General features: G+C 54.2%; 8 protein-coding genes across 8 annotated transcripts; 2 read left to right on the forward strand and 6 right to left on the reverse strand.

Annotated features, from left to right (window-relative positions):
- Window positions 1-384: 384 nt before the first annotated feature.
- On the reverse strand, window positions 385-2,328 carry adenine-3B (regulated by circadian rhythms/ air carboxylase; the record flags this gene model as incomplete). Its single annotated transcript, XM_040924837.1, has 3 exons — window positions 385-591; window positions 659-1,434; window positions 1,503-2,328. The coding sequence occupies 3 exons, from the start codon at window positions 2,326-2,328 to the stop codon at window positions 385-387; spliced, it is 1,809 nt and encodes a 602-aa protein (XP_040773498.1).
- Window positions 2,329-2,962: 634 nt separating this feature from the next.
- Window positions 2,963-4,609, forward strand: M406DRAFT_341731 (FMN-linked oxidoreductase; the record flags this gene model as incomplete). The annotated part of the gene is made up of 6 exons (XM_040921695.1): window positions 2,963-3,015; window positions 3,104-3,182; window positions 3,252-3,354; window positions 3,474-3,798; window positions 3,863-4,281; window positions 4,419-4,609. 6 exons carry the CDS (start codon window positions 2,963-2,965, stop codon window positions 4,607-4,609), a joined length of 1,170 nt encoding a protein of 389 aa, XP_040773499.1.
- A 385-nt stretch (window positions 4,610-4,994) lies between these two features.
- On the reverse strand, window positions 4,995-6,214 carry M406DRAFT_357491 (uncharacterized protein). The gene is made up of 3 exons (XM_040923692.1): window positions 6,183-6,214; window positions 5,986-6,076; window positions 4,995-5,577 (listed from the first exon to the last, which is right to left on the reverse strand). The coding sequence occupies exons 1-3, from the start codon at window positions 6,207-6,209 to the stop codon at window positions 5,303-5,305; spliced, it is 393 nt and encodes a 130-aa protein (XP_040773500.1). The 5' UTR covers window positions 6,210-6,214; the 3' UTR covers window positions 4,995-5,302.
- An 832-nt stretch (window positions 6,215-7,046) lies between these two features.
- M406DRAFT_264000 (CBD9-like protein) lies at window positions 7,047-8,356 on the reverse strand (the record flags this gene model as incomplete). The annotated part of the gene is made up of 2 exons (XM_040917628.1): window positions 7,047-7,400; window positions 7,529-8,356. The coding sequence occupies 2 exons, from the start codon at window positions 8,354-8,356 to the stop codon at window positions 7,047-7,049; spliced, it is 1,182 nt and encodes a 393-aa protein (XP_040773501.1).
- A 3,762-nt stretch (window positions 8,357-12,118) lies between these two features.
- On the reverse strand, window positions 12,119-13,720 carry M406DRAFT_265006 (Pkinase-domain-containing protein; the record flags this gene model as incomplete). The annotated part of the gene is made up of 1 exon (XM_040917708.1): window positions 12,119-13,720. One exon carries the CDS (start codon window positions 13,718-13,720, stop codon window positions 12,119-12,121), a length of 1,602 nt encoding a protein of 533 aa, XP_040773502.1.
- A 1,036-nt stretch (window positions 13,721-14,756) lies between these two features.
- On the reverse strand, window positions 14,757-16,450 carry M406DRAFT_341735 (WD40 repeat-like protein; the record flags this gene model as incomplete). The annotated part of the gene is made up of 3 exons (XM_040921696.1): window positions 14,757-16,219; window positions 16,276-16,303; window positions 16,403-16,450. 3 exons carry the CDS (start codon window positions 16,448-16,450, stop codon window positions 14,757-14,759), a joined length of 1,539 nt encoding a protein of 512 aa, XP_040773503.1.
- Window positions 16,451-16,935: 485 nt separating this feature from the next.
- On the forward strand, window positions 16,936-18,539 carry M406DRAFT_264868 (cyclin-like protein; the record flags this gene model as incomplete). The annotated part of the gene is made up of 3 exons (XM_040917699.1): window positions 16,936-17,406; window positions 17,565-18,298; window positions 18,407-18,539. The coding sequence occupies 3 exons, from the start codon at window positions 16,936-16,938 to the stop codon at window positions 18,537-18,539; spliced, it is 1,338 nt and encodes a 445-aa protein (XP_040773504.1).
- A 1,258-nt stretch (window positions 18,540-19,797) lies between these two features.
- On the reverse strand, window positions 19,798-25,936 carry SCK1 (protein kinase activity protein). Its single transcript, XM_040926439.1, has 7 exons — window positions 25,753-25,936; window positions 23,188-23,320; window positions 22,034-22,527; window positions 20,989-21,938; window positions 20,847-20,878; window positions 20,555-20,812; window positions 19,798-20,443 (listed from the first exon to the last, which is right to left on the reverse strand). Exons 1-7 carry the CDS (start codon window positions 25,836-25,838, stop codon window positions 20,390-20,392), a joined length of 2,007 nt encoding a protein of 668 aa, XP_040773505.1. The 5' UTR covers window positions 25,839-25,936; the 3' UTR covers window positions 19,798-20,389.
- Between the last annotated feature and the right edge of the window lie 1,879 nt (window positions 25,937-27,815).

Raw genomic sequence — 27,815 nt, forward strand, 5'->3', positions numbered from 1 at the left:
AAAAGCACCCACGTCAGTCGTGAAACTTAATTCAAGCAATTGTTACTTATCGCACAAATATCTAGTCGTCTCACACACAAATTGGTCCTATCGTCGGTCATCTCAACATCGAATTCCTTTCGTGATCGTCAACTCGGTAAATGAATAGTCGCCCAGGCTACCAATATCTCTATACTGTGGCAGCCCCCATGAGCCGATCCTTGAAGCCAAAGGACTGGGCAAACAGAGGCGGATTGATTGTACCTTGAGGTTTTATTCCAGGTGAATCTATGACATTCCAGACGAATGCAGCATGTCTATGTCTACTAGAGGCTCCTCATTCCCATCTGCGCGCGTCTATGTAGGCAACTAGATGACTGGAAAGCAGTAATTGTACCTATCGTCTTATTTCTTACCCATCTTCTCCAAATAGGCCTGCACATCAATTTCCTTGAGCAGATTCGCCTTATCATGCACCTGTTTCTCCATGTCGAGCTGGTAATTCCTCATCTTCTCATGCAGATCAGGAATGAAAGCCCCCAAAAATCGAATGGCCAATAGCGCCGCGTTTGTAGAATTGTTGATAGCCACAGTAGCGGTTGGCACGCCTCTCTGTAATGTAGTTAGTAGGAGAGAGAAAGGAGGGGGGGGGGGGCGAGAATGGCGACAAATCACATACCGGCATCTGCACTATGCTCAGCAGACTGTCTAAACCATCCAGATGTGTCGCCTTGACAGGAACACCTATTACTGGGAGGGGGGTGTACGCAGCGATCATCCCCGGCAGGTGTGCCGCACCGCCTGCAGCGGCGATGATGACCTTGATGCCCCTGGACGCGGCCTCCGTGGCAACCTCGGCCATCTTGGAAGGAGTTCTGTGTGCGGATGTGATGTCTACCGTCCATGGCACGCCGAACTGGTTGAGGATGTCAATGCCAGCCTTGAGGACGGGCAGGTCCGAGTCAGAGCCCATGGTCACCAGGACCAGGGCGTCACCCTTTGCAGCGGCATTGGGTGCGGCTTTGGGGGCTGCTGAGGGGCGCAATGCCTGACTGGCTGCCTTGAGGCGTTCTTGTCGTATCTCATCGGCGATCTGGATGAGCGGCTGCGCGTACTTCTCCAACTCCTGTATCGACCCAGAACCGGTGAGAGTGATGTGGCCGATTTTCCGGCTGGGCTTAGACTCCTTGCCGTAAAGATGAGGGTACACAGCTGTGCCCTTCGCATACATCTTTTTGGCCTGCTCGACGAGTCTGTGGTGGGAATCCTGACTGGCACCGCCCAGGATGTTGATCATGATGCTGGATGATACGTGTGCCTCGAGGACCTCTGGAAGCGGTTCATCGAGGATGGAGTAGAGCTGGGCCTTGTACTGTGACATGTACGGCACGGCCTCGATGGTGTAGTGGCCTGAGTTGTGTGGTCGTGGTGCAATCTCGTTGACCATCACGTCTCCTGAGATTGCTCAAGTGTTAGCGTCGTCGACTGTAAAGGTCATGCAGCAAGCAAGCAATTATACGCACCATACTTGGTCAGGAACATCTCCACGGCGAAGACTCCTCTCCCCCATAGCTTCTCCACCACGCCGCAGGCAACTTTCTGTGCCTTCTCACACACAGCCGCAGGAACATTGCGCGGAGGCATGAACACTTTGGAGCAGATGTTATCCTCGTGCACGGTCTCGACCACCGGGTACGGTAACAGCCTCTTCGTCTTGCCGCTGTCGTCCTCGGTCCGGATGACCATGACGGCCAGCTCCAGCTCAAACGGCACCCACTTCTCCGCATAGCACGAGAGCCGCCCAAACTCCTTCACAGCCTGCTCCAGATCCGCCTTGCCCGAGATCTTCAAGTTTCCCCGCCCATCGTACGAGCCCTTGCGCGCCTTGAGCATCCACGGGAACCCGAACTTCCTCGAAGCCTCCTCCAGGGACGCGAGCATGCCCTCCCCTTCCTCGAGGGCCATCTGCTCGGCGATCGGCAGCCCCTCCTGACCAAGGTAATCCTTCTGCGCGAACTTGTCCTGGATCAGCCGCAGGGTCCGCCACGATGGGTGCACGGCGACTTTTTTGCCCTGCACCCCCTTGGTGTCGATCTCCTCGAGCACGTCCGTCTCGATGTGCTCGATCTCGACGGTGAGCACATCGCAGTGAGCCGCCAGGTCCTGGATCCGGGCGGGATCCTTGAACGAGCCGACCACGTGCTTGGCGCTGCTGTTGATCTGCTTGGCGGGTGCGTTGGCCTCGTCCAGGATGGCGATGGAGATGTCGAGGGGCGAGGCCGCCTCGCAGAGCATGCGGCCGAGCTGACCACCGCCCAGGAGGCCGATTGTGGGCGTTTTCGATGGCATTGTGAGAGTGTCTGCAGAAATTTCCAAACCTTGATAGGTATTATGAAGACGATTTTTCTTCTTCTGGTTTTCCTTTCTGTCTTTTAAGTGCTGGATACCAGCTTGTCCTGACTCTTTTGCGAAATGAAGTCGAGTCTCCTACGCGATCGTCGCGAAGAAATTCTAAGGGCCAAGAGCGATGACTTACATGCTCTTGCAAAGTTATTGTGGGTCTCAGGTGGAATCTGCACCAATCAGAAGGGTCATCCGCCCCCCCCCCCCCCCCTTCATCCTAACCCTGCACCAAGTAAACGTCTTTCACGAGAGCGTCACTCAGGCAATTACATTGTTAGACCCCTTTCTATGCCACGATTTTGATTTCCACGGATTTTAAATCTTCTGCAATTTTTTGAGATATTATTCAATTTCGGACTTCAATGAAATGAACGAAAATTCATACTCACGAGTCATTCTGAGATGTAAGGCCTGAGCAAGTCACGGGTTGAAGCAAGAAATCTCGTCCAAGAGAGAAAGTCGCCGCGCGAATTCTCTTGAAGACCACAACCTAAGCAAAATATTTGTCTGAATCAAGAAACAAGAGAAGAAGTAGCAGTAACACCATCAATTCTTACCCATTTGGGGAGAGTCTCCCACCATGGACGGGCACGAAGACGAGTCTACTCAGGCAGACTCCAGTCCTTCACAGCAGTGAGTTGGGGGTCCTCTGTCTGATAACCTGGCTCTTGTCTCATGGCATAAATTCATACTGAAAAAAAAACAACACATTTCGCAAAAGTCCTCTCAAATTATTTGATCTGGCCAAAAGCGAGGGAAGATTTCTCTGTGCATGCGCTCCGATGGTGAGGTACAGCAAAGTGAGCGACTCCTTCCCCTTCTTCACATGTACACAAGCTGAGGAACCCGTCCTGACAATACCGATTTAGCTAGCATTCAGACAAACAGTACATGCGTACGGGACAGACCTATGCTGGACGCCCATGATCCTAGCAAAGGAGTTCAATCGTAGCTCCATAGCCCGTGACAGCGGTGCGTCCTCTCCTCCTTCTCCTCCTCCTTCATGATGAACACACACACACACACACACACGCACACAAACACAGCGTAGGTTCTGCACAGATCTTCTAACCAACACGACTTGAAAACAGACTTCACATATTCCACTACAAAACCCCGCCCCCCGACAATCGTCCAGTTCGGCGCCAACGTACCCCTCGAGCTAGCCCGGGCGTCTTCCCTCGTTGTCCCCTACGCAGACGGCGTCGACATCAACTGCGGGTGCCCGCAGTCCTGGGCCTGCGCCGAGACTCTCGGCGCCGCACTGATGGAGAAGCGCGAGCTCGTCAGGGACATGGTCCTCGAGACCCGGCAGAGGCTGCGGGATGAAGGGTGGGCTGTGGGCAAGGAGAGGGACATGGACAATGCCAAGGGCAGGACCGTGAGCGTCAAAATCCGGGTGCATAAGGATCTCCGGTGAGTACATTTTCTGGTCTACCTAGTGTTTGTGCGCACTCATGCTGAAAAAGAAGGGAATTAGAAAAACCATCGACTTCATAGACACCGTCCTAGGCCACGACAAGGACCGCAACATCGACTTTCTCACCATCCACCCGCGCACAAGGAATACTCCCTCGACCACGCCCATCAACCTCGAGGCCCTTGAGTTGCTAACAGAGAAATACGGCGACAGCGTCCCTATCCTCGTATCCGGTGACGTCTTCTCCATGGCCTCGCTGCCGTACAGGTCCCCTTACCTGGCGCCCAGGGATGACGACGACGACAATGAGCGTAGGAGGCCTTATCTGTCTAAGCTCAGGGGCCTCATGTCGGCACGGGCCCTTCTCGCCAACCCAGCGCTCTTTGCGGGCTACGAGGCATGTCCGTGGGAAGCGGTCGAGCTATTCATGAACAATGTCGTGAGGGCGCCTCTTCCGCTGAAGCTCGTGCAGCACCACCGTACGTGTTCTAATCTTTTCTTCTGTCCTTCTCAAAAGACAGAAAGTTGCCTCCTTCTGTTTTCGCACGGGATCATGGCGTTTGTTTTCTCTCCCATTGCACGTTGCTGACCACATTTGTCGTCCAAATCTCTCCAGTAGGTGAGATGTGCGCGCCCGGCTACGGCCCAGACAAGCACGCCCTGCTCAGCAAGAAGGAGCGCGCGGAGATGTACAACTGCACTGACATGTGCGCCCTGGTCGACTTTATGGATGAGAAGATGAGAGCCCTCGACAGGCGAGATGGGATTCGGAGGGACCTGGTGCCATCGGTTGTACAGACGATATGAGGAGGTGGTTCTTTTAGCTTCGAAACTTCGTAAGCAGCGAGATCAACACGAGAGGTCGATCGGAAACGGCTTGAGAGAAAGACAAGGCCATAGCATCGGATAGTGATCCTTTGTCTTCCTGTGATAGATGGACTAAGTTGGCTAGGACTCAAGAGTTCATCTGATCAATTCAAGTCTAATCATGCGAGTCATCAACCATACTATACTGTACTTGCACCTGGCAACTTCCAAGTCTCCTGGCAGGGAACCTGCGGATCAGAGACAACATCCAAATTATTTGCATATGAAACCTGGATGTGATGAAGTCGAGATAGCTCAGGTTGAATTCCATCCCCCCGTCGACAAGTTACGCACGCAATGACATGCATCATGCAATGGCTCAAATGAGTGGGTGCCACACTTGGCGAGGTACGATTGCCATCTTTCGCTGCATAAAAGAGAGCATGATATGAAAATATACACGGTTCACTCCTCCGGAGTCTCCCCTTTTGTGTGATCAGTCTCTCTCCTTTCCTCCACCTCCACTAGAGACATCACCCTCTTCCGCCCTCTTCTCTTGTCGATAACGAGTCTGCGGCTACTGCGTCCCCTCGTAGCTATGTGAGACCTCGTTGATCTCGTCACTCTCATCTCCCTCCGGCGCTTGCAATAAAGTTGCATCTCTTTGTTCCTCTACAATCCCATTATATCGGCTTAGTGGCCGTGGGCGTGCTCCTCGTCCTCGTCCTCCTCGACAAGCCAGTCCTCCACGGCGGCGACGGGCTTGCCGGTGGCGGTCTCCTGACCCTCGACCTCGACGGCCATGCTCTCGTACTCCTTGAGGGAGGAGGCGAGGTCGGTCTCCTCGGGAGACTTGGGGGCTTTGGGCTGGGAGAAGTCGAGCACCTGGCCCTTGGCATCCGAGTCCTTGACGGGTGTTGGCTTGTAGGCCTTGAGTTCCTTCAGGTAGAGTTCTTGAACAAAGTCGGCTTTTTGGACGAGAATGAGGTTAGTCATAGGTGCCTTGAGATTGGACAGTGCGATGATGGACATATTCCTTGGGGAAGAGGGCGTGCATGGGAGATATGGGGTGTGATAAATGGAGGAGGATGGGTATGATGTCGATGTGGTGTAGACGAGAGATCTGAATCACTCTGGTGAGGCCAGACAGATCGGCGCGGCTTATTGGAAGGCTTGAGGGCAGTCAGGTAGATCGAGTCTGTGACGTGACGCGATGCCATCTCTCTAAATGAATAGATAGATAGACACCCGGCCCAGCCCGCGGCAACACAATATTCTTCCAACCCTTGAGGTCTGTTTCCCTCGAATCGCCACCACCACCGCCCGTACAAAAACAAGTCTCGTGCATCGGGAGAATATAAATCGAATTGACATACCTCTTCGCGAGACGGTAGGGTTGAGGAAGGTCCTCATCTGAACGGCATTGCGGCCAGCAAGTCGGGAGACTGCGGCGACAGCCTGGCGGCTCTGCAAATCAGGTGGGTCATTCGGTCAGTCCATCATCAATTCCATTCAATCCATCCGCGCTCGTGTCGCGCAGACTCAATGGCAATGGAGGAGGTAAATAACGTACAGAAGCTCGGGACACGGAGGAGAGCATCGTGGCTGATGTGCGGTGCTCAATTGACGCGGCGCGGGGGGGAGAGGAGCAGGGCGTTGGGGTGTGGATGGGTGAGGTCTTTTGAGAGTAAAAAAGCTAAAACGGACCAAGCGGGTGAGGTCGGCGCATCATGACCCAGGACTTGGTCCGAGCTTCTTACCAACCTTTGCATGGGGACAGTCTCGCCTTTTCTCGCCCCCTACCCCTGCCAGTCACGTGGTTCCCCTTCTCCAGACCAGCCTCCCAACTGAGTACCCACTCCTCCCCCGCATTGATCTCTTGCTCAAGTATATCTGATGGTCTGATCATAGTCTCATTGCTACCATCATCGATCACTCCAGATCTATAGCCATAGTACAAGATGCCATGGCCGTGCTAGGGAGTTGGAGGATCATACGCTAGACAGCACTTGGGGTCTGTTTGAAGCTCATTTTGAAGCTCAGCCCGGCGATGATGTCACTTCACGAAAGACACTTTGTCAAATGATCAAATGTCGACAACGCCAAAACGATCGGGACTAGCTCTTGTTGCAAGGTTTGAGTGCTTTTTTTTTTTTTTATGTCTCTTAGGGGATATGCAAAACCACATTCCCCTGGTGGCTGTGATCCTGTTGTTGCTGGATCGGCCCTGTGCAGTTCTAGACTGAATACAAAACACGCACACGTGCGCGCACACACACACTAACAATCTGTATGTCTGTCTCTGTCTCTTGTCTCTCCCCCCTTCTCTTACTCAATCTCCCTCTGTCGTCATACCATAGCAGCCATCACTCATGAAAAAGAATACAAGAAAAGAAGAAAAAATTGCCAGTGATTCTCTTTGGTCTGAGTGGGCTTCCTACTTCTCAGAACGGGGCGCATACCAGTTGTTCATGGGCACCTCATCTCCAAGATCAACATATCCCGAACTTGGCCACATCTTGGCGCTGGTCTTTGGAGGAGCAGCCTCTCTGTTCCTTCGTCGAACGACAGCAAAGACCTTGATACCGGCATACAGCAGGTACACGACGATGGCAATCACCATGTAGGCGGTGATCCAGCTGCTGGGCGCGTGCGTGAGCTGCAGACCCAGACCTCCGTTGATGGCGCCGAGGATGATCAAGATGCGTCCCCAGTAGAGGTGAATATAGCTAATGACGCCCCTCTGGCGGTACTTGAGGTAGTGCCGGTGATGCAGATGGCCCAGGGCAGGCTGGATGCCGAGGAGGGAGACGACAAAAACACCAAGCACGGTGTGGCTGTTGTTGAAGAGCTGCGGCAGCTGAAGTTAGCAACGTTTGTTTGTTCTTTCTCTCCCGTCTGGCCAGGACATGGACTTACCAGGTCGCGCTGCTGCGCACCGAACACGCCGAGGCCGAAGAATGCCCACATAGACAGCCAGGTGATGACCTGCCAGCCAGCGTGGATCTGCCATTTGCCAATCATTGGCATAATAGCCGACCCCAGTGGGTAGAAAATGGCAAATGCAAGCGCCATGCCGAGGCCATGCGCCCAGATGACTTGCTGGTTTGGCTTTGCGGCCTGCGTGACGGCACCCGTAGTCGACGCTGAGCTTGTGGCCTCTACCGCGGAGGTGAACGGGTTGCTGTCTGTTGCGATGGTGGCCTTTGAGAGGTCCAGGGCGAACGACGTGTGCGAGTCGTGGTAGGTGATGGTCTCGGAGAGATCCGTGCTGTCCAGAGCAGACCCGGCCTTCCACGCGCCGATCCAGTTGGAGCTGGTGCTTGTCGTGCTCAGTGTCCCACTGGACCAGGACTTGCAGTCGGTGCACAGAATATTGGCGAGCATTATACCGTTAGACACACCGCTGCCCGCCATGAGCTGGAGGGTCGATGCCGTCGAGGCGCTGTACAGGGGCTGGGTTTCTCCTTTGCCCAGACGCGACGAGACTGTCACATTGCCGGTGCCGTCGGCGTACATGATGAACATGTTGGCACCAGCCATCTCCTGCGAGCCTGCGCCCAGCCCGACCCAGGAATAGGACGTCGGCGCGGACATCTGGATATAGATATTGCCGGTGGTCGAGTCGGCTGTTGTCTCTGGAACGCCAACGGCATAGCAGACATTATCGGCGCCAGACGCGCAGGTGCTGATGGGCTCTGCGCTGATATGTGTTGCAGCTGTTTTTGTGTAAGCTGGGTTGCACATCTGTTGAAGGGGGCGCCGCCTTGGTTCTCTATTGACTTACTAAGCACCGCTGCCACTGCGGCCGTGAGGCTGAGAGGTGTATGCATCGTAGTGGTGAAATATGCCTCCAGCACAGCTGGCTGCAACTTCTCTCGTCTTTCTTTCTTTGAGTGGGAGAGACTATCGCACAGGGGAGGAGGGGGAATTAACAGCCTTGTAACGGATGGATTACTTGCGAGGCACAGCCTATTTGTTTTTATTAAGAGGGTGAAGGGTTTAGTGAGTCGGCATATGACCAAAAGGAAACAAGTCGTCCTGGGAAGGAGCGAGGGATGTGTGTCTGATATATAAGACCGCACTGCGGCAATAAACATAGGTGTATCCCTCTCAAGGGACAAGGAAGGAGGGAGGGGAATCGAGCATCTCGACTGCTCTTGTACAATTAAGTTATGCGAAGGCAAGCACAAAGCTGGGCTGAGCCTCTAAGAAACCTTGAGCGCGTTGATCTGAAGGTGCTGCCAGGGTGGTCCCTCGTGCCAGAGTGTGACTGATGTGTTTCGTGATCCAAAACCCCCTGTAGGCTAAAACCATAGTATGCCAACCACCACGACCCTTGCGCTTCTTGGTACGGCGTAAAACATGTGAAGGGAGAATAAGCCGCACATCATCGTAGTACCAAGAAACAGAGTGACGCGGCCAGCCAAGTGCCTAAGCCATGCGTTAGATGGGCTGCTATCTTAAACATGGGACGGCTGAGCCTTGCCAAAAGGTGCAGCGCTTAAATGGGTGACAGGAAGAGCAGAAAAGACAAAGGAAAGAAAAACGTGAGACACTGATCACCAGAGACATTACCATAACTTACAATTTACCTCAGAAACCCGAGGTCGATCATCACAGCGAAGACAGTGCAAACCCACATCTTCCTTCTACTATAACTTCTTACAGATCTGCTCAAGTCTCTCGCTTGCTATCGTCCTACGCCATCCCCCACTGCCGTGCCTCCAAACTTGTGTCATGGATCTCGATTCCCTCCTCTCAAGACGCGGCTGGCATGGCTGAAGGTTTTGTCCTTTAACATTTAGCTCTGGACTGTTTGTGCTGGGCGTCGACATCATCAACCTGACAAGGCGCTAAACGTTTTTGACTCTGGCTGATCAGCTCTCGGCGGGAGGCGCAGCGTAACCAGCTTCGCCAGAACGAGCCGTCTCAGAAAATGCCCAAGCGCAATAGAGTCATGAGCCCGTCTGTCAAGTCTGTTCATCTGGAAACACGGCCCAAGGCCAAGGTGGGGGGAGTCCATGCAGCCCAGCCCTGAGCCACAGAAGAATGCTTGCGTGTACGTATGAACCAATGGGGCATTGGATATTATCCATCGTATCTTGTCTGTCTGTCTGTCTGTCTATTTGTCTGTCATCTGCGGCTGCTGCTGCTGCTGTTGTGTGTCAAGGTGATGTCAGTCTCCTCTATCCTGATGCTGGCCGGTTTCAGGAGTCGTGTGGGAGGCGTGGAGCGCTCTAGATGGAAAGACAACAAAGAACGGCCCTGGACCAGCCAGTAGTGGTGTGCTCAGAAATCTGCCCGGAAAGTGGGAGGAAAACTGTTACCAAAATGCAACATGAGGACTGATGTCCCATCCACGACATCCCAAAGAACCATTTGACAGGTGAAAGATGTCCCCTTACTGCTTCTCAAACCCTGATGCAAGGCTTAGCCACTTTCTTGCATCATCAACATCCACTGTGCGATTCGCCTGATCTGATTTAGCAGGCATTCGTGCTCCCGATCGGCTGGAACAATTGAATAATCAGTCGGGTTCAGAGAGAAAAAGAAAGAAAGAAAACACATCGGCCAGGCGCCTGCTGGGACACGGCGAGCCATGGGGCCAAACCTGTAACAGAGACTGTAGAGGGCGCTGTTGGAAGGAGAGGAGGCTAAGCCCATCTCTTACTTGTACAGTACTCTATTTCTTCCCCTTCCTCTTCCCCTCTTGGTTATCGAGCACACCTGACTGGCTACAGACCTGGAACTGTTTTATGCAATGCAAGGGAATGCTGCGGCACACTAGCCTCAGAGCGCAAGCGAGGGCGGGAAGACCCACTATGCAAGGGGGCTTTCACCTTTAGACGTTTGATCATAGTATGCACCGCATTGAAACCACCTCCCAGTAACAAACGCTCTTCTCAATATCATGAAACTGTGAAAATTCTATTATGAGACGGTGCTTGATTTGTTACTCTTGAGCGATCCTGCATCAGTTACGTCAATATTTACAATAGAAACAACAGAGAAGGCTCAAGAGAGGGACATTTGAACGGCCTACACTGATGAGATGCCTCAACCCAGTGGAGAAAGTATTCAAGCCATCTCTATACTGTGAGCTCTCACTTACATGAACATCCCCAGATGCCACACCGTTTCAGACGCTCATATTCTGTAGGCACTACCCCAGCGCTCTAGAACAAACCTCCCATGTATTCATGCATGCCCTCACCAGTGTTCGATGTGGGACAAGGTCGTGGCCTGGTTGCACACCCATCCTCTTTTCTCGCGGCTCTCGCCAATCACTCTGACCGAGAACCCTGAAAGACGACCTGTCCCTACCAAAAATAGTAGACACACAAAAAAAAAAAAAAGAAGAAAGAAAAAAACCCACCAAAGATCATGCGCAGACCTTTGATCAGACAGGGTAAGCAGAAAAGAGAGAAAAAGAAAAGAAAAAAACATCAGATCACCATCCTCCAAACAAGACTCGTCCGTAACTGTCTCTGCTGTTGGGTCATTGAAACACCCGCCGCTCTTGGCACGAGAATTCCGCCCCCGTGGGATAAAGGTGAGCAGCAAAAAGCCCCAAAATCCATTGATTGCGTGGCAGTCTTTCACTGACCTTGTCTCAACAGCCCTTACCGGAGTTAAAGGCGTCGTATGTACGACGACGGGACATTGCCAGTCAGAGTCCATGCAGGTCCAGAAATTTGATGATGCGGATGTGTGTGGAAGAATCTACGCTGGTAAAGGGGAGGGAATAAGGGCAGGCGTTGAGCCCAATGAAAAATGAGCATAATCCTGGGGAAGGCAAAGAAAAACTGAGGTTGCAGGGTCGCCGTACCTGGCGATATTTCCATGGTAATTCGCGTAAAGATTTCTGTCTAGACCGTCTCCACCTCGCTAGACATCGTGAGGCTGGATTTTTCTCCAGGCTTAGCTGTCGATCAGGCCCCAGGCAGAGAGAGCCGTCGATGTTATAGGGCTGAAGACATCCACAGCAGGGAGATCAGTAACGGCGTGGCAGCCCTTGACCTGGCAAGTAAGTATGTAGATTAATGCCCCCATCGTCACCAACACAGTAGGAAGCGAAGCTTGCAATTGAAAAACCCCCGAGAAAATGCTTTCATTATGAAATCACACCCCTTACTCGCTGCCCGCGCTTCGATACAATGCCGTCAAACTATTTATTCATCCCTCATTACTGTCCAACGAAACTGTTACTTGGGACCGAAAGTAAAAAAAAAAAAGTAAAAGGCAAAACCTCGCTTGCCCCTGAGACCCTTCCCTCCTTCTCAGCCAGCCGTCTGCTGCTGCTGAGACCTGAATCACATCCAACCCAAGAGAGACAAGTCTATCTTCTTCTTCTTTTGTAACCATGCAATGACCATGCCATCTGTCTTGTTTGTGTAACCTGTATCATCTATTGTGTATGATGCTCCTGCTGCGTTACATCCACCTTTTTAAGACTTCCTGCCTTGGTGTGACAGAAATACACCGCGACGATTCGGAGTCCTGCCGTTACGCACCCTGCGCAAATGCGAAACCGTTCGAGTTCAACAGGCTGTGGCTCGCCACAAAGCTGAAGCCACCAAAAGGATTGTCATCCATACGCGCGCTCGCAGGGCTGAATGGCTCTGCGAACGAGTTGCGTGGGCTCAGGCTGAGCCCCGTGAACTCCTCCGAGAAGTTCTCGGCCAGTTCGGGATCAGTGATCATGGGCTGGATAGGCGGCTCGACCTCGCGCGCGGCGAGCTTCTTCCAGTCGATATGCCTGAAAAAGCGGTGGCCCTTGATGATTGCTAGATCCTTGGGCATGTGGCTTCCCAGGCGCTTCTTGGGGTCCTTCTTCAGCAGGCGTGTGACGAGGTCCTTGGCGTCATTACTGAGGAAGTAGGGCAGAGCCAACTTCTGCTTGAGAATGTTCTGCTGCACCTTGTGGTGGTTCCCACCACGGAAAGGAGCGTCTCCCACCATCATGTCGTAAGCAAGTGCGCCCAGCGACCACCAGTCCACCGCCTTGCCGTACTTCTCGCCCTTGATGACTTCTGGAGCCATGTACTCCACCGTGCCCAGGATTGAGCTGCACGTGGCGTCGTCGGCGGCGACCTTGGACAGTCCAAAGTCTGTGAGGAGCACGTGGCCTTCGGCATCCAGGAGGATGTTCTCGGGCTTCAGATCGCGGTAGACGACGCCCAGGTCGTCGTGCAGGTGTGAAAGAGCGAGGACCATCTCTGCTAGATAGAAGGCCGCCCGCGTCTCGGAGAACATGCGCTCGGCCTTGAGATGGTGAAATAGCTCGCCACCCTGGCCGTACTCGAGAATGAGGTACAGCTTCTCCTTGTCCTGGAAGGCGTAGTAGAGCTTGACCACGAAAGGGTGCCGGTTGACGGACTCGAGGATGTGGCGCTCGTTCTTGGTCTGCTCGATGAGCTTCTTGTGCACGACCAGCGACGCTTTCTTGAACTGCTTCTGGGCGTACAGCCGGCCAGTAGTGCGTTGCTTGACCAGGATGACGGTTCCGTAAGTGCCCTTGCCCAGGCATCGAAGGGGCTCGAAATCTTCGGTTGTCATCTTGCGAGGCGGGTTGGCAGGCACCCCCTCCATCTCGTCCTCGAAGACGTCCTCTCCCAGAGCGGCGCCAAGGCCCGGGGCGCTCGCACTGACAAAGTCGTTGTCCAAAGTAATCTCATAACGCGTCGAAACGTCCGAGGCGCCCTCATCGCCACTACCCTCGCTGCCGTAGCTGCTCTGTGGACGGGTGCCGACTCCATTCAGCGCGCCACGAGCCCGAACAGGACGAGCCAGGGGAGAGAGGCTGTTACAGCGCGTGACTGAACTCGCGCGGGAGGAGCTCGTACTGTCGAGGTGCAGCGAATCGATCTGCGATCGCAGGAGGGAAATTCCGCTGACGGCAGGGGACTGTGGCGCAGGGCGTAAGACGGGGCTGCAGTTCACGCTGACCACATCATCAATGACCGGATTTCGAGAGCGTCGACCCCGTAAGATAGGAGGCGAGGACTTGTCGGCAGCGATCAATCGAGGCGTGCCGCCGCCATACTCGGACTCTTCGTCTCCCGAGCCACTCGGAGTTTGAAAGCCGCGGACGACGGTAGTGGCCATGGCTGCTGTTGCCTTTAGGGCCATTTCGGAGATTTCGCGAGCGAGGTGACAAGGCCTGTTCTTTCCCTCAGCGTGTTTGGTTACCTAGCTATCGCGAACGGATGATCGCGATGCTAGAAGTCGTGTTTCTCTGTGGCCTTTTCGTGTGGCCGCTCAAGGCGCACCGCGGCGGGCTTCTGGATCCTTGCGGCAATCGGCGAACTCGTTTCGTGAGACTCTCTGGCGGCACTGGACGCGCATCTGATACTTGAAGAAAGAAAACGAAAAAGAGGTTTGAGGAGTATCGTTACTGGTATGCATTTGCGAGAGAATAAATGGCTGGTTGTCTTGGTCGGTTGTTTGTCTTGTGGTCTGCTGAGCAAAAGTCACCTGAAGGAAACAAGGAAAAAGAGAAAGGCAAGGCGAGACTATTAATTATTCGAAAGGAGCACATGCAAATTTGGCTTTCCTGTTTGTCCACAACTGTGGAGTCTCAGTCAGCCCGCGCCTGGGGTAAATTTTTATTTAGGGCATTGTGACAGGCTACCAAGTACAGGGTACAGGCTACAGGCTACAGGCCGGCAGTCAGTCACTGTCACTCACTAAGGGACAAGGCCCCTCCAGGGCTGGGCTTTCCAAGTTTAGGGTTTGATTACGAAGGTCCAGGCGGGCCGCGCTGGGTCAGACCACTAGCCGAATGTGCCACTACGGAGTAGGCAACCCCGCCAAGCAAGGCCACCTGCCCAATGGGACATTTCCAGGTTCAGTTTTCAACTTATGGCGGGTGGATGCGGCTTTGTGCGTGCTGGTTCCGCTTCTACTTGCCCCTTTCATGCCTCCCTAAACCATGCCTTCAATAAAATCGCCGAGTGCTACAATGAAAAACACATGCTGTATTGTGACCTCCTGGGTGCCCAGTCCGTTGTAGGGCTCTCTTAGCAGTAGAAGTCTTTTTCACTGCCATCAAGAAAGGTATAATTCCTGTCGCTTTATGCTGGGTATCTCGACACACACAGGTCCTCTTTATTGCGGGTTTCCTCTGTAGGATTTATACTCTTTATAGGGCCTCCATCTCATTCCGTGCCCAGAGTTTTATAGTCCTGTCATGGCTTCCAGACACAATCCATCTGCCGTCCCTCGAGATGTCGACAGAGCTGACAGGCGCCGTATGGGATTCGAGCGAGCTGATGAGGGAGTAGTCGTCCATCGAGTACACGTTGACCTTTCGGTCAAATCCACACGATGCGAAGAATGTAGCCGATTTCTTCGGCAATTGCGCACCCTTGTCATCTTGGCCAGGGGGCTCGCCCTCCACAGGATCGTCAAGGCCGCGGAAGACACGCAGATCCGTCACGCCAGAGGTGTTTCCGGCCAAATTCCCGCCCGACTGCACCTTGCGGACATCCCATACTCTGACAAATCCATCCAAAGACCCCGAAAGTATCCTGTGGCCGTCTATCCAGCCCAGGGAAGTGATAGGCTGGATGTGACCTTCGCACAGCATAATGGTGCGCCCGCTCCTGAGATCCCACACCCTGCCAATACTGTCCATACCCGCCGTGGCCACCAGGGCACCCTCGGACTGGAAGCTGACAGCCAGAGCTGCCCTCGAATGCCCTTCCTGGCATACTATCTCCTTGCCAGCGGCGACATCATAGAGTCTCCACGTCGTATCGTCGCAAGCAGTAGCCAGAAACCGGCCGGATGGGTGGAATCCAATCTTGTTGACTTTGGTTCCGCCAGTCTCTGCGAGCGATGCGAGAGGTATATCTCGCTCGAGCGACCACAGGTGGACAGCTCCGTCAGCTGACGAGGATGCCAGGTGAACAGTGTCGGTTCCTTGGGCCACCGGGCCAGGAAACCAGTCCACGCCGCCTATCTTGGCAGTGTGGCCTCTCAGGGTTTTCTTGACCTCGAGCTCGGGCGCCGAGAGGACCTTGAGACTGCCGCCCCAGTCTCCAGTGGCGCAGAGCTGCCCCTCGGGCGCGAGCCTGACCACGCTTAGATACCTCTGTCCCCCAACCTGCGAACTCTGGAGCTCAAAGTCCTGCAGCCTCTCCTTGATCTGCTTCCGATGTTTGACGTGCGTCCGCAGTGGTATCTTGGCCTCCTCCCGTTGGAACTGCACGCGCCTCTTCGCCCTTGGGAGTGAGTACTTGGCGACCTCGACCCTAGCCTGCAGTAGTTCGTCGTCGCCCCGCGTGTAGTATTCCTCATCTTGCTCCTCGTCATCTTCTTCGTCCTCTGGGACATCTTCCATATCCACATCGGCGCTTTCCTGGCCTTTAGATCTGGCCTGCTCGGTCTCGGTCGTCAAGATGTCTCTCAGCCGCTCACGGCGATCCGCAGGGTTATTCTCGCCGAAGAGCGTAATCGGTACGCCTCTCTCGCGTAGCATGGCCTTGATGGCATCATCGTTGGTCGGGACGGCGATGCGCGCCGCGAGCCGCTTGCGCTCGAACTGGGACAGCAGTGCTGAGGCATTCTCGCCAGTTGCGAGGTCGTAGTTGTAATCATTTGCTGGGTCGATGGGTCAGCGACGCTCACAGGAGAGACTGGAGGCAATCTATACTTACGGACTTCATCAATCGTCATCCCCCTGTCCTGCACAGAGGAAGTTTAGTCAGTCGAGCCGCGTGCTGTTTAGTTCGGTTTGTTGAGCACATAGAGGCCTCGTCAAAGCTCTGGGCAGGGTCTCCTTACCTCATCCATCTGATCCTCCACGTACGCTCTCCTCGAAGGGTGCATCATCTTGACGACTCGGCCCTGGGAGGAGGGGATTTACCAACGAGGCGTAAGGTAATTAAATTGCTGTTGCTCGACCCTCCAAGGGAAAGAAGAAGAGGAAGGCAAGAAAACAAGCTGAGGTCCAGTCCAGGAACCTTCAAGGGAAAGAAGTGCGGCGTAAGGGTTGTCTCGCCTGCCGCGTCGTTGAGAGAAACTTCCGGTCCTGTGTGGACCCGCAGCTTGAGCGACAAAGGGCTTACGCTAATCAAAAGTCGAGAAAGTACTGATAAACCTGGCCCGCCTGTGGAGAAGATCGTCGGCCCTCTTTCAACACCACTTCGATTTGGTTCCTCTTTCATCATTCCAACTTTTCCCTTTCTTTCACATCGCTCGTCGCCCTCAACCTCCGTCCTGCGTACGTCAAACTGACCCTGGTCATTCAACTCGCCCCCACTTTGACTCGTCCTGGATTGGCCAGCTTTGTTCATGACTTGATTGCCCCTCCCAAAATGGCGAGCATCGATAGATACCGACCGCCTCGCGAGGGCTATCAGCCTCCCTCGCTGTCTACGAAGCCTGCTGCTGCTGCCGGCCGCCCGTCCAAGTCGCCCTCGAGCCGACGCGATGTCCCGCCCGCAGTCCCTTCGCCCCCAACGCATTCCTCGCGCACATCCTCACTTCCACCACAATCTCGACGAGGCGCGCCGTCCCCAGCTCATCACTCGCCGACGAGCGCGTCGCGTTTGCGGGCCAGCCAGTGGTACTTCACCTCAGACGAGGCGCTCAGCTCTCCCAGCATCGTGGACGGCCTCATGCCAGCCGACGAGAGGCTGCGGAGGGCAAAGGGTGTCAATTTCATCTACCAGGCTGGGGCTATGATAGAGTTGCCGCAAACTACGCTCTGGGTTGCTGCTGTCTTCTTCCATCGCTTCTACATGCGCTGCAGTATGGTTGAGGAGAAGGGAGGCATACACCACTACGTGAGTTACCACAAAAGTGACTGCATCATAGCGTGGCCAAAAAGCCGCGATGATATGCGCTGGCGCTTGCAACCCCGCGTCCCCGTTCTCTCCCTTTCGCCAGCGCACCTCTTTCCCCAGAAACGTCATGAGGCTAATACAGGTGCTACTGGAAACAGAACATCGCAGCGACAGCCCTCTTTCTAGCGAATAAAACGGAAGAAAACTGCCGGAAGACGAAGGACCTCATCTACGCGGTGGTCAGAGTGGCGCAGAAGAACCCCAAGCTGATCGTGGACGAGCAGAGCAAAGAGTACTGGAAGTGGCGGGATAGCATTCTCATGCACGAAGAGATGATGTTGGAAATGTTGACCTTCGACCTGATGGTGGACAATCCCTACCAACGACTGTACGAGTGTTTAACTCAACTAGAGATGCTTCACCACAGACCGATCCGAGATGCGGCTTGGGCATACTGCTGTGATTCGGCCTTGACGGTGCTGCCGCTCCTCATGAACGCGAAGGAGGTCGCCATCAGCGCTATATACTTCGCAACGGTCTCGCTTGGCGAGAAGATCGAAGATGACAAGGACGGAGAGGCCTGGTGGCGGGTGTTGAACGGGGACGAGTCACTCTTACAATCGGCCATCAGCGTGGTGATGGACTTCTATTCAGAAAACCCTCTCCGGAAGTCAGACTCGCGATACCAGGGCTCACCGGCCTTCAGCCTCGAGAACACTAGAAGGGGACGTGACTTCCCAAGTCAGACTGAAGGCGGATCCAGCCAGAACGGCACACCGATGGACACAGACCGTGGCGGAACGCAGAGCCCACGAGCACGGAACCAAGGCAGGGCGGACCGCGACGACGACGACAATGGCAGGGCTGACAGCAAGAGGGAAGTCGATGACGGGTACATGGACATTGACGCGCCGTCACAATCTAAGGGAGATTCCGATGCCACTTTGAAATCTGCAGCAAATCACCTTGGCAACCACGATGACAGGGCCAATGGCACAAGCAACGGCTTGAGATCGCCAGGAGTGAAACGAAGAAGTCCAGAGGCAGATCTGGACGAGAGCCCGGTAGATAGAGACCAGAAGCGAGCGCGGTTGTCTGATGAGGACGAAGGTGAAGTACGGGAATCGTCGTAATCGGTCGGGATCGACAAGCGAAGGGCGAACGAGGAGATGGACCTGGCATGTGTAATACATGCGACGGAGCACATCATAAGGGTTTTCGAAGCGCTGACTATTCCCCACCCGGTTAATAGACGGTATGGCGCCGATGTACAAAGGACGCATTTTCTTTTCGAGGGCACACTGCTCATGGGAGTCTAGGCCATGAAGCGATGACAGGCGTCTAAGGGGGGGAAAGGTACAAAAGATTACGATATCCTAGGATGACAGATATACCAAATAGGATTGAAATTGTGCCAAGAGGCTGGATTCATCAATACACTGATCCTGAACAAATGTGATGCCTTTGATGCTGAACACTCATTGCACCTCCAGAGGATTGACTGCCATGTTACTCACAAATTTTCTCCAGGCACCCAGGATACACCCCAGCTATGTGAGAAGTTTGCCACACACAAAAGTATTCTCAGGAGCACATACTTTGATCATAGCATGTAAACAAACATCTGTAGCATCGGGGCGGACACGAGCATCTGAACACAACCCAGCCCCTTGTTCTGACCCTGCTCGTGTTGAGGAGTCAGATATGTCCAAGTAAATATATGTAGGGGAGCAGACTGGACTGGATGTTACTAGCCTTTGTCAAATGAAAATTGGCCCCACGCACAAGCTGCGTTAAGCGATATTCCCAGCTCTCCAGACAAAGGCACCATCACCAACCAACCAGCTTATCATTCTCTCACACCGTGAAAGTGACATACACTTTTGCATTCCGAAGAATACTACACAGACTTTGGTTTGTCTTTTGACTCCATCACACCCCCCCCCCCTTCGGGCCCCCAACATTGGTCACGAAACAAATTATGTAAAAGAATAAATTTGGCCAGTCTCATCCAAGTCTCCTCAAGTAGCCTCACAACCAGCCTCGCAGGGGAAGAAAGAACAAACCTACACTCCGCAAGAAGTTCATCAATGACAATATTCTGGTGAGATCTTTTATGGCCACGGATGTGAGACAGGTGTCTGTTGTGCACACACCACCATCAAGACATCTCTAGTGAGACAAACATACACGAAGAGAGGGGGGAGGGCTGGAGTACTAGTCCCAGCTGGAACCAACAGAACCAATAGAGATCTCGATGCAAGACATTCGGAGAATAGCAGCCAGTTACATTTGAAATACAACAGCAAGGTCCCCTTTCCATTCAGGGACCTGACACATACATGTACAAGACAACAAAATTTCAAGACTCTTTTCTTTCTCTCTCTTTGTGTGTTGAGCATGATGACATTTCGATTATGCATTACCACTGTAGGCATTGCTCGTCCCTTTTTTCAAACTGCCACTAGATGCTAGATGCTGGTATCGTGCCTTTAGAAAGGGGCACAAGTAGATAGATACCAAGCACATACTTGCTACCGCTCTCAGATGGTCCACACGGATTCATCTCTCCAGGCAAGAAGTGCTGACGGATGAGGACCACTTCACTTTGGTGGAGCAGAGAGGCACAGGCAGCCAAGCCTTTGGTGTCTCTCCCTCGCCGCAAGGTCCACCACCACCAGACCAAGCCCTGACTGGCCTCTTGTGGAACCAGCCTAATATTCATTCTCATCCAATGCATGCTTTCTCCCAAAGCGAAGTTCAAGCCATCATCATCCCATCCTCCTCCTTGGCAGCGCCTGCTGGACGAGCTTATCCTCGCTCGCCTGTAGAATCGGATGAAGGAAAAAAACAATTCTGTTTCCAGACCGTAAACGCCGAGGCCAGATTGCTGCATCTCTTCTGTCTTGCCAAATGCAGGTGCTTCAACCGCCCATATGCAAATGCACGATGCGTACCAAATGTCATAAACGCGCGTGAGACCCTATTCGCCCTTTTTTTCTTTTTTCGGTGACCGAGGAAGAAAAGAATTGAAAAACTTTGGAAAATTTTGAAGAGAAGGGGAAAAAAGATAATCTGGCAATCGATATCCCCTTCTTCATCACATGTCAAAGTCCGAAGTGCCCACCAGATCGTCATTGGTCCGGACACCGCTCATCCGATTTGACTTCTGGGTCGTAACGTCCTCCAGTTCATCCCAATCGTGCTCCTTGCCCTGGTCGACATCCATCTCATCATCCATGACCCTGTCTCCCATGTGCTCATCCAGCGCGCTCTCATCAACAAACGTAAAACCTTGGAAATTCGCCTGGACAGAAGGTGAGAGGGGCGTTGACGTGGCGAAGCCCCTGGCCAGTGCCGCCGCCCGCTCGTTCAGCGATCCATTCTGGTCGAGAGCGTTGGTGAACTCGGGGTCGAAGTAAGAGACATCTGTGTCGGACTTGAGGCTCGGCTTGAAAGGTGGCGTAATCAACTTGTTGGACAGCGCGTTCCAGTCGATGTCGTTGAAGAATGGATGCCGCTTCAGCTCCTCCGCATCATCGTTGGCGCCCAGGCGATGCTTTGCATTTCTGTTTAGCAGACCCTTGACAAAGTTTCGGCCCTCGAGAGACAGCGTGTCTCTTGGGAAGCGAACCTTGCCAAATGCAATGTTCTTGTACATCTGCTGCGTATCTTCGGCGTAGAAGGGGCTCCAGCCACAGCACATCTCAAACACGAGGACGCCCAGGGACCAGAAGTCAACCATCTTGGTGTAGCCTGCCTCGTCCAGCAGCACCTCTGGGGCCAGGTACTCAGTTGTTCCACAAAAGGTGTTGGTGGTGTCATTTTTGGTCAGGTTCGCCTTGGACAGGCCGAAGTCGCAGAGGGCGATGTGGCCGTTTGCGTCCAGGAGGATGTTCTCGGGCTTCAGGTCCCGATAGACAATGTCGTTCTTGTGCAGGTGCTCGATCGCGAGGATGAGCTCTGCGATGTAGAACTTGGCGCGCTTCTCGTCGAACCGCCCCTCCTTCTGGAGGTGCCAGAAGAGCTCGCCGCCAGACATGTAGTCGGTCACAAGGTAGAGGTCAGAGGGAGTCTGAAAGGAGAACTTCAGCCCCACGATGAAGGGCGACTCCGAGGTCGCAGTCCGGACCAGAATGTTCCTTTCGCCGACGGTATGAGCCACCTCTTTCTTTTGTACAATGACCTTCTTGGAAAGGACTTTCATAGCATATATGCGCCCGGTGTCCCTCTTTCTCACTTGATACACCTGACCAAAAGTGCCCTTTCCGATCAATCTCAGGATCATGAAGTCTTCGGGGCCGTAGTGTCGCTTTTCGCCCCCCTGGTACAGAGCCTCAACGTATATTTCGCCGGTTGGCGCGTTCTCCTCCATGGTGTCGACGTGACCCTTGAGGCTGAACCAGCCCCGTATGGGCTCCTGGCTGTCTGGCCTGCGTCCCTGGAAATTGACGTGTCCCAAAAATTCCTCACCTTTCGCACCGTGATCGTAAACGGAGATATCAACGAGCATATCCTTATCGACAACGTCACTAGTCTCCATGTTAGCTTGGTGCAAATTTGTTTTGCCTCCCCTTCCTCCCCCCCGGGGGGTGGGGGGGTGATAAAGGTGTCGGAAATAACTCACAAGACCGCCTCCGCGTCCCACTTTGGGTTTGTAAAGGACTGACGGTGAGGCCGGTTGCGGAAACTGTTGAACTCTCCAATGCTGGTGTTGCTGCTCTGGCGGCTCCTCATGGGGATGGCCATGGGGGTCCGGCCAGAGTCGCTGCCCTGGCGCTGAATCGGAACACCGCCCATGGCAACATTCGAGACGGCCGACTCCTCGTCCTCGTCATCCTTGCGTGGAGCGCCCGAGATCAGCTCGCTTTTCTGGAAGACGACAACGACATAGGGTGCTCGGCATTTCCGCAGTCCTCTAGCCTCGCTGATCTTGATTGTGAGCTTGCCCTTGGCGGCTGGTACTTGTGTCGACGTGGCGGAGGAGCCAGAGGGGGTCTGGGTGCCCGTGGCGCTGGCGCTGGCGCTCGCGCTCTCGTTGCTGGTCCTTCGGTCGTCTTGACCGTCATTTCGACTGGGTTGGGCGGTAGATAGTGCTCGGGCAGGTGTGGACTGGCCACTCTTTGAAGCCGCGGCGTTTGTTAGCCCTTTACGCCGACGAACAGAAGCAAGATCCTCAGAAACAGCAGCATCAGCAGCAGCAGCGTCCCCCATGATAGAAACGAGGTGCTTATGGGCTGATGAATCCTGCGAAGCAGGGCATGGGGTTGAGAAGTGACGGGCATGGGCGGTGGACTCTGTGATGCGGGCGGAGGACACCGGCGCAAGCACAGAGGTCCTACGGCCCGTGACGCCGTTCCTGCAGGAGGCGTTCGGCTGAGCGGCAGCGGAAGAAGCCGCCGCCGCCGCCACTGCCGCTCCCCCATGTCTTGCCCCCTCGCCACCACTCTCACCACCTAACTTGGCACCGCGCAACGAAGAGCGAGACGATGCAGGCGGGGTAGGGTATGGGTGGATCTCGCCTCCTCTTTCAGCAGCAGCAGGAGGCGGCTTGTCTTCTGGAAGGACTCCCACCCTCTCATGAGGGAGGAGAGGTGGGCCTTGTTCTTCAGACGACTTGCGGGAAGCGGGCTCGGGGGGGCTGACTGGTACATCTGACGAAGAAGAAGGAGGAGTAGGGGACAATATCTGCTCCTGTTCGCGGCGTGATTGAGCCGCAGCTCCCGGAGCCGCAGCAGAAAAGGTGCCTGACCACAAACGCTGAAGAGAGCTTGGACGAACCTGGCCGAAGTAGCTCATGATGCCGGGCAGCCTCTTGTCTTGAGGGTCAGGCTCCGGGGTAGCGAAGCCGGACCGAGGGGTGTCGTTTCCGATCTGGTCTGTGGAGTCGTCGTTCTCTGCCGTGGCAGACCTGCTGCTCGGGTTAACTTGGGTGGCCATGACGGCGGCGACGACGGCGGCGGCGACGACGACAATGACAACAGCAACAGAACTCTTAGAGCGCAAGCAGTGAGTGGTGCAAGAGGAGGGCAGAGGTAGAGGGGAGACGGCAGAAGTCGGAAGACAGCATGGACAACTTTTGGGTTGAAAGCTTGTGATGACGATTTTCGTGCGGAATCGGGTCGGGGTTTAAACGATGGGAAATAAATGGGGCAAAAAAATTGCTAAGCAATTGAGGGGTGAAGGTGAGGGTCTATGACATCGAGGTGCTGAGTTGGGGAAACTTGTAGGGGGAGTGGGAGACCGCCTGTGCTGGGATGGATGCGCTTTAACTGGGCTCGCTGGAGATTGGCCAAGGGCCGAATTGCAGGAATATTTCAATGCAAAACCTAGTCTGCAACAAGAGCAGAGCAGAGCAGAGCAGGTTTGGCCAGGGCGCCAGTAGAAAGCCTGACATCTGAAATTTCTTTCGCGGCTGTTCCTAGTCCCAGTCCCTCCCGTCGCACAGAGACTAGTAGCATCCTTGATGCTGAAGCCTGTGTGGTCTGGTCTGGTTTTTTGCGATGGCAGTGGGAAATTTACATGTGGGGATGGGAAGAGCGAGACAGAGACAGAGAGGCTCGCTACTGCCGGATTTTGCCTGGCAGGGCATGACAGGGCAGAAAGGGTAGGGGTGTGAACGCAGCAGGAAATTGGAACAAGCGCCAGTCAGCCCAAGCGAGTCATTTTTTTTCTTCCTCCTCGGTCAAACATCATCGCCAGGCCAGTGCAAGGAAGGAGTCAAGGACAGACAGACAGCCAACAAAACACGTGTGTGTGCACTGCTGCCATGACAAGTTTAGGGTTCATGGGCTGCCTCGAAGCCTAACTCGAAGTATGTGCATGTACATAGTATGGGGGCAAGCGAAAGTGCTGCAGTTCACTATTCACCAACAAGTCAAGTCAAAGACATGGGGGAGTCTGTGGATCAGTACCTGCCGTCACAGACACCACCAAGCAGTGAATGCAGGGCCAAGGTGGATAGGATAGGTAGGTGCAGCGCCCAATGCAAGCCCGAGCTTTTTCCCCCCTCGTGCAGGTCGGGATGTCCGTAAGTGCAGGCTTGTGTAGATAAGACGACAAGGCCAGACGGTTATTGCCCCCAAGGACAATGACAATAAGTAGATAAACAAGACAGACAAGACAGGTCAGGTCGAGTCTAAAGAGAGAATGACAATAGAAGGGGCGAAAGTGTGCCAACTAGGCGCGGCAGCCGGGACGACCGGGCGATTATGACAAGAACCCTGAGACAGCGACCCTAGGCCGAGTCAGACAGGGCATGCGCAAATCTAGCGAGTCGCAGGGTATGTGTGTTTGTATATGTTCGTATGTGTGAGAATTATAGTGTCAAGTCCATGAATCGAACAGATTTGGGATGCCTCGACTCGTGACATGGTCTCGTCGGGCAGACACCGGTAGGGAGGGACGGATGAGAGGAGAAGACGGATGGGAATGGGGCAGGGTTGACTGGCTGCTGTAACATGGCCGTTATCGAAAGGACGCCCTCCCAGATGACGTTCAGTGCTCCGCAGCTGTGGACGCATTGACTGCATTGTCTGTGCTGCTGCGCATTGGTGAGGGGGGGGGGGGGGGGGGCCACGCGGGCCAGACAGGCGTGCTTTTTGGGGGTCGCAGTGAAAAGACAGAGCAAGCAGGATTGCCCGAACAGGCGAAGCCGGCGGTGACCCGCTGGTAACCCCCACCGAGTTGCCTGATGCCTGGTGACCGTACCACACAACCAGTAAAGGTCGTCTCCTCTGGACCTGGGCTGGATTGGCGGCGGGCGCCGTCTGCGCTGCGAGCTGCGAGAAGGGTCTGAGATCTTCATGCGGTGCAGGCTCCGCCAGCGACCAGCATGCCAGGAGCCCTGTGTTGCTGGAGCTGATCGTCGCGCAGTGGGTACACTCGAGCCATCAGTGCCAGGCGATGGCCCCAACCAGTACTTTTTCTTTTTCTTTTTCTTTCTTTTTCTTCTGCTTCACGACATCTGTACTTTGCTTGTGGAGAAGGGACCAGCCAGCCTGTTCAGGTTCACTGGATGCAGTGGTGGCACGTCCTATGAAACGGTGACTAGAAGCGAGGATAGACCCGCCAAGAAGGGTTCCATAGGTTGCCGTGCAAAAAACAGGGTGGAGTGCCCCATCCACCATGAGTTTTGAACAAAAAAAAAAAGACAAAGTAGGGCATCGTGAGGGGAAGATCCGCACAAAGCGCTCGCGTAGGCGGTAATAGCCATGGTAATTATGTTGTGGGGTGGATTTGTGTGTGTGTGTGTGTGTGTGTGTGTGTGTGCGTGTATGTGGAAGTGGGAGCGGAAACGACCGATCTTTCTGGTGAGAGAATTCAGGCGAGGGATAAGACGCTTACCTGTACATCATCTTCTGGGTTGCCCTCCTCAACAAGTCGAAACCACCACCGCCAGGAGCAGGCTCAGAGGGGTTGTTGCTCGACATGGCTGCAGTCTCTCGGGTGGCATCAACGCGGTGAGTTGATTGTCGTCTCGTCGAGCCGGGTTGGCAGTCGGTGATGTAGGGGGGTTCGAGGATGGAGTCGCAAAATGGGTCGAGAGGAGAATTGGGGGGTGGGAATCCGATGACGAAGATGGGAAAAGGGTGGATCTTGGAGGTCTGGGAAACCTGAGGCCGGATCCAGGTTTTTCTGGGTCTTGGTTCTTGGTGCTGGGTCCTGTCTGGGTCTGGGTTTATTGGAATATTTGTAGTAGTACCTGGTCGCAGGTAGCAGTCAGGCTATGTATCGCCGCCTGCCTTTCAGCTGCCGTTCACCCGCCTTCCTCTAGCGTAGTGCATGAGGGGGGGGGGGGGGGGGAGAACGTCAGGCTAGGTCGGGTCGTGTCCAAGCGACTGTGTGGAGTCAGGTTGTTCGAGAATTGATGATGATGGACAAATGAGGTCGGGAAGTTGGCGAGGGAAAGGATAAAAAAGATAGAGGAGGAGAGAAGGAGCCCGGCTGGCATAGGCTGTGCTGTGCGGTGCTGTGCTGTTGCTGATTTTGGGTGGAGTTGGGCTGGGGTTGGGCTGTATGTAAGGCGCGCGAGCGTGCGTTTGTGTGTGTATGTATCGATGTATCGTTGTGTGAATGCATGCGCCAGTCAGGACCAAGGTCGGGCTGAGGTGAGAAGGAGAGAGACGAGAGACAAAGGTCGGTGAGACGATGTATCGTAATCTGTAATCCGTGGTTGGAGGGCTGAAAAGGTGACGGTGGCGAAGGAGACGAATGATGGCGATACGGAGTAGGGTCTAGACATGCGCTGGGCCAGGTGTGTACAAAGGTGCCGTGCAGCGGTGCATTGTTGCTGCAGTCCAGTGTACTGCAGTGCTATGAGTAGACTGACCTGATGGCTCGCAGGGCGGGAGTACAGCAGCACTGCGTAGGCGGGCGTAATGTGCAAGTGGATTTTTCTCCCCCCTTCGTCTTCCCGTCCACGACAGCTGGTACCACGGTACCGAAGGTACTATCGTGAAGGTACAGTGGTACTATGCCATTGTAAGCAATGCCCTGTCCAGAAATGAGCATGGAGTAGGTCACTGCGACTGTGGCAGTACTGCTAGGCTTGTACTATAGTACCTAGTAAATATCACTAGCCAAAAAGTGCGCGACGAGGGGGTTCCTCGGTGGTGGGGACCCAGAACTTTACGACGGGTCGTTCCCGTGGTATGGATGGCCTGTCACCCCAAGATCAAATGTCTCGGAAAATCGCCTGGGGCGGGACGGGCAGTGACTTATAAGTATGTACAGTACAGTACTACGGTAGTATATGAGAATCACGATGGGTGGAAGGATTCGCTTCTGGATGAGATGGGAACAACAGAGCTGCTGGGCTTGGGTTTTTGCTGGATAAGCGGAGAGGATGGGCCAGAGCAAGAGACCCTAACCCTTCTCACGTCATCATCCTTGCCGCTTGCCTTCTTTTCTACCTTCCGTAAATAAGTATTCAGATGATTACTTCCTCCGCATTGAAGAGAAAGATGAAGAGAAGGGGGGGGGGGGACACAGACCAAGACCCCGACACATCTCATCTTCAAAGCACAGTGACAGCTGACATTTGGGATCATAGTATTTCTCGCTAAAGGCAGTTCGCAGCACAGAAAATGCGGTCCCGATTACTACCACACCACCCAGAGCTCCAAGACCCTGCACACTGGAATGGGATCTGCCGTGCGTCTCGACGGTTCTATTTTTGACCACGGTTCCAGACAAGAGAGACAGGAGGGAAGAAGCAAGTATCTCGACCCGCGCATCCTGTACTATGGTATATCCCGTACAGGATCCTCAGCTTGCAACCCGTGCCTGCAATCGTCTACGACGCAGGTCCAATCCTGTAGCGACCACTGGCACCTCAGCTGCATGGACAAGCCACACCCGTCACATCCCAGATCCGTACACACCAGAGAGGGGATGGGCCATAGGGC

Source organism: Cryphonectria parasitica, assembly GCF_011745365.1.
Source record: "Cryphonectria parasitica EP155 unplaced genomic scaffold M406scaffold_7, whole genome shotgun sequence".
Taxonomy (NCBI): domain Eukaryota; kingdom Fungi; phylum Ascomycota; class Sordariomycetes; order Diaporthales; family Cryphonectriaceae; genus Cryphonectria; species Cryphonectria parasitica.

Excerpts from the sequence above, each read along its gene's own strand:
- M406DRAFT_357491 (XM_040923692.1), bottom strand. The coding sequence starts at position 6,209 with ATGCTCTCCTCCGTGTCCCGAGCTTCT. Across the intron at positions 6,077-6,182 it reads CCTCCGTGTCCCGAGCTTCT|AGCCGCCAGGCTGTCGCCGC; the intron begins GTACGTTATTTA and ends CCTGATTTGCAG. Across the intron at positions 5,578-5,985 it reads CCCTACCGTCTCGCGAAGAG|CCGACTTTGTTCAAGAACTC; the intron begins GTATGTCAATTC and ends TCGTCCAAAAAG.
- SCK1 (XM_040926439.1), bottom strand. The coding sequence starts at position 25,838 with ATGTCGAGCAACAACCCCTCTGAGCCTGCTCCTGGCGGTGGTGGTTTC. Across the intron at positions 23,321-25,752 it reads ACCCAGAAGATGATGTACAG|CAGGTCTGCCACGGCAGAGA; the intron begins GTAAGCGTCTTA and ends TAACCCGAGCAG. Across the intron at positions 20,444-20,554 it reads AGTCAAATCGGATGAGCGGT|TTTTTCAATTCTTTTCTTCC; the intron begins GTCCGGACCAAT and ends AATTTTCCAAAG.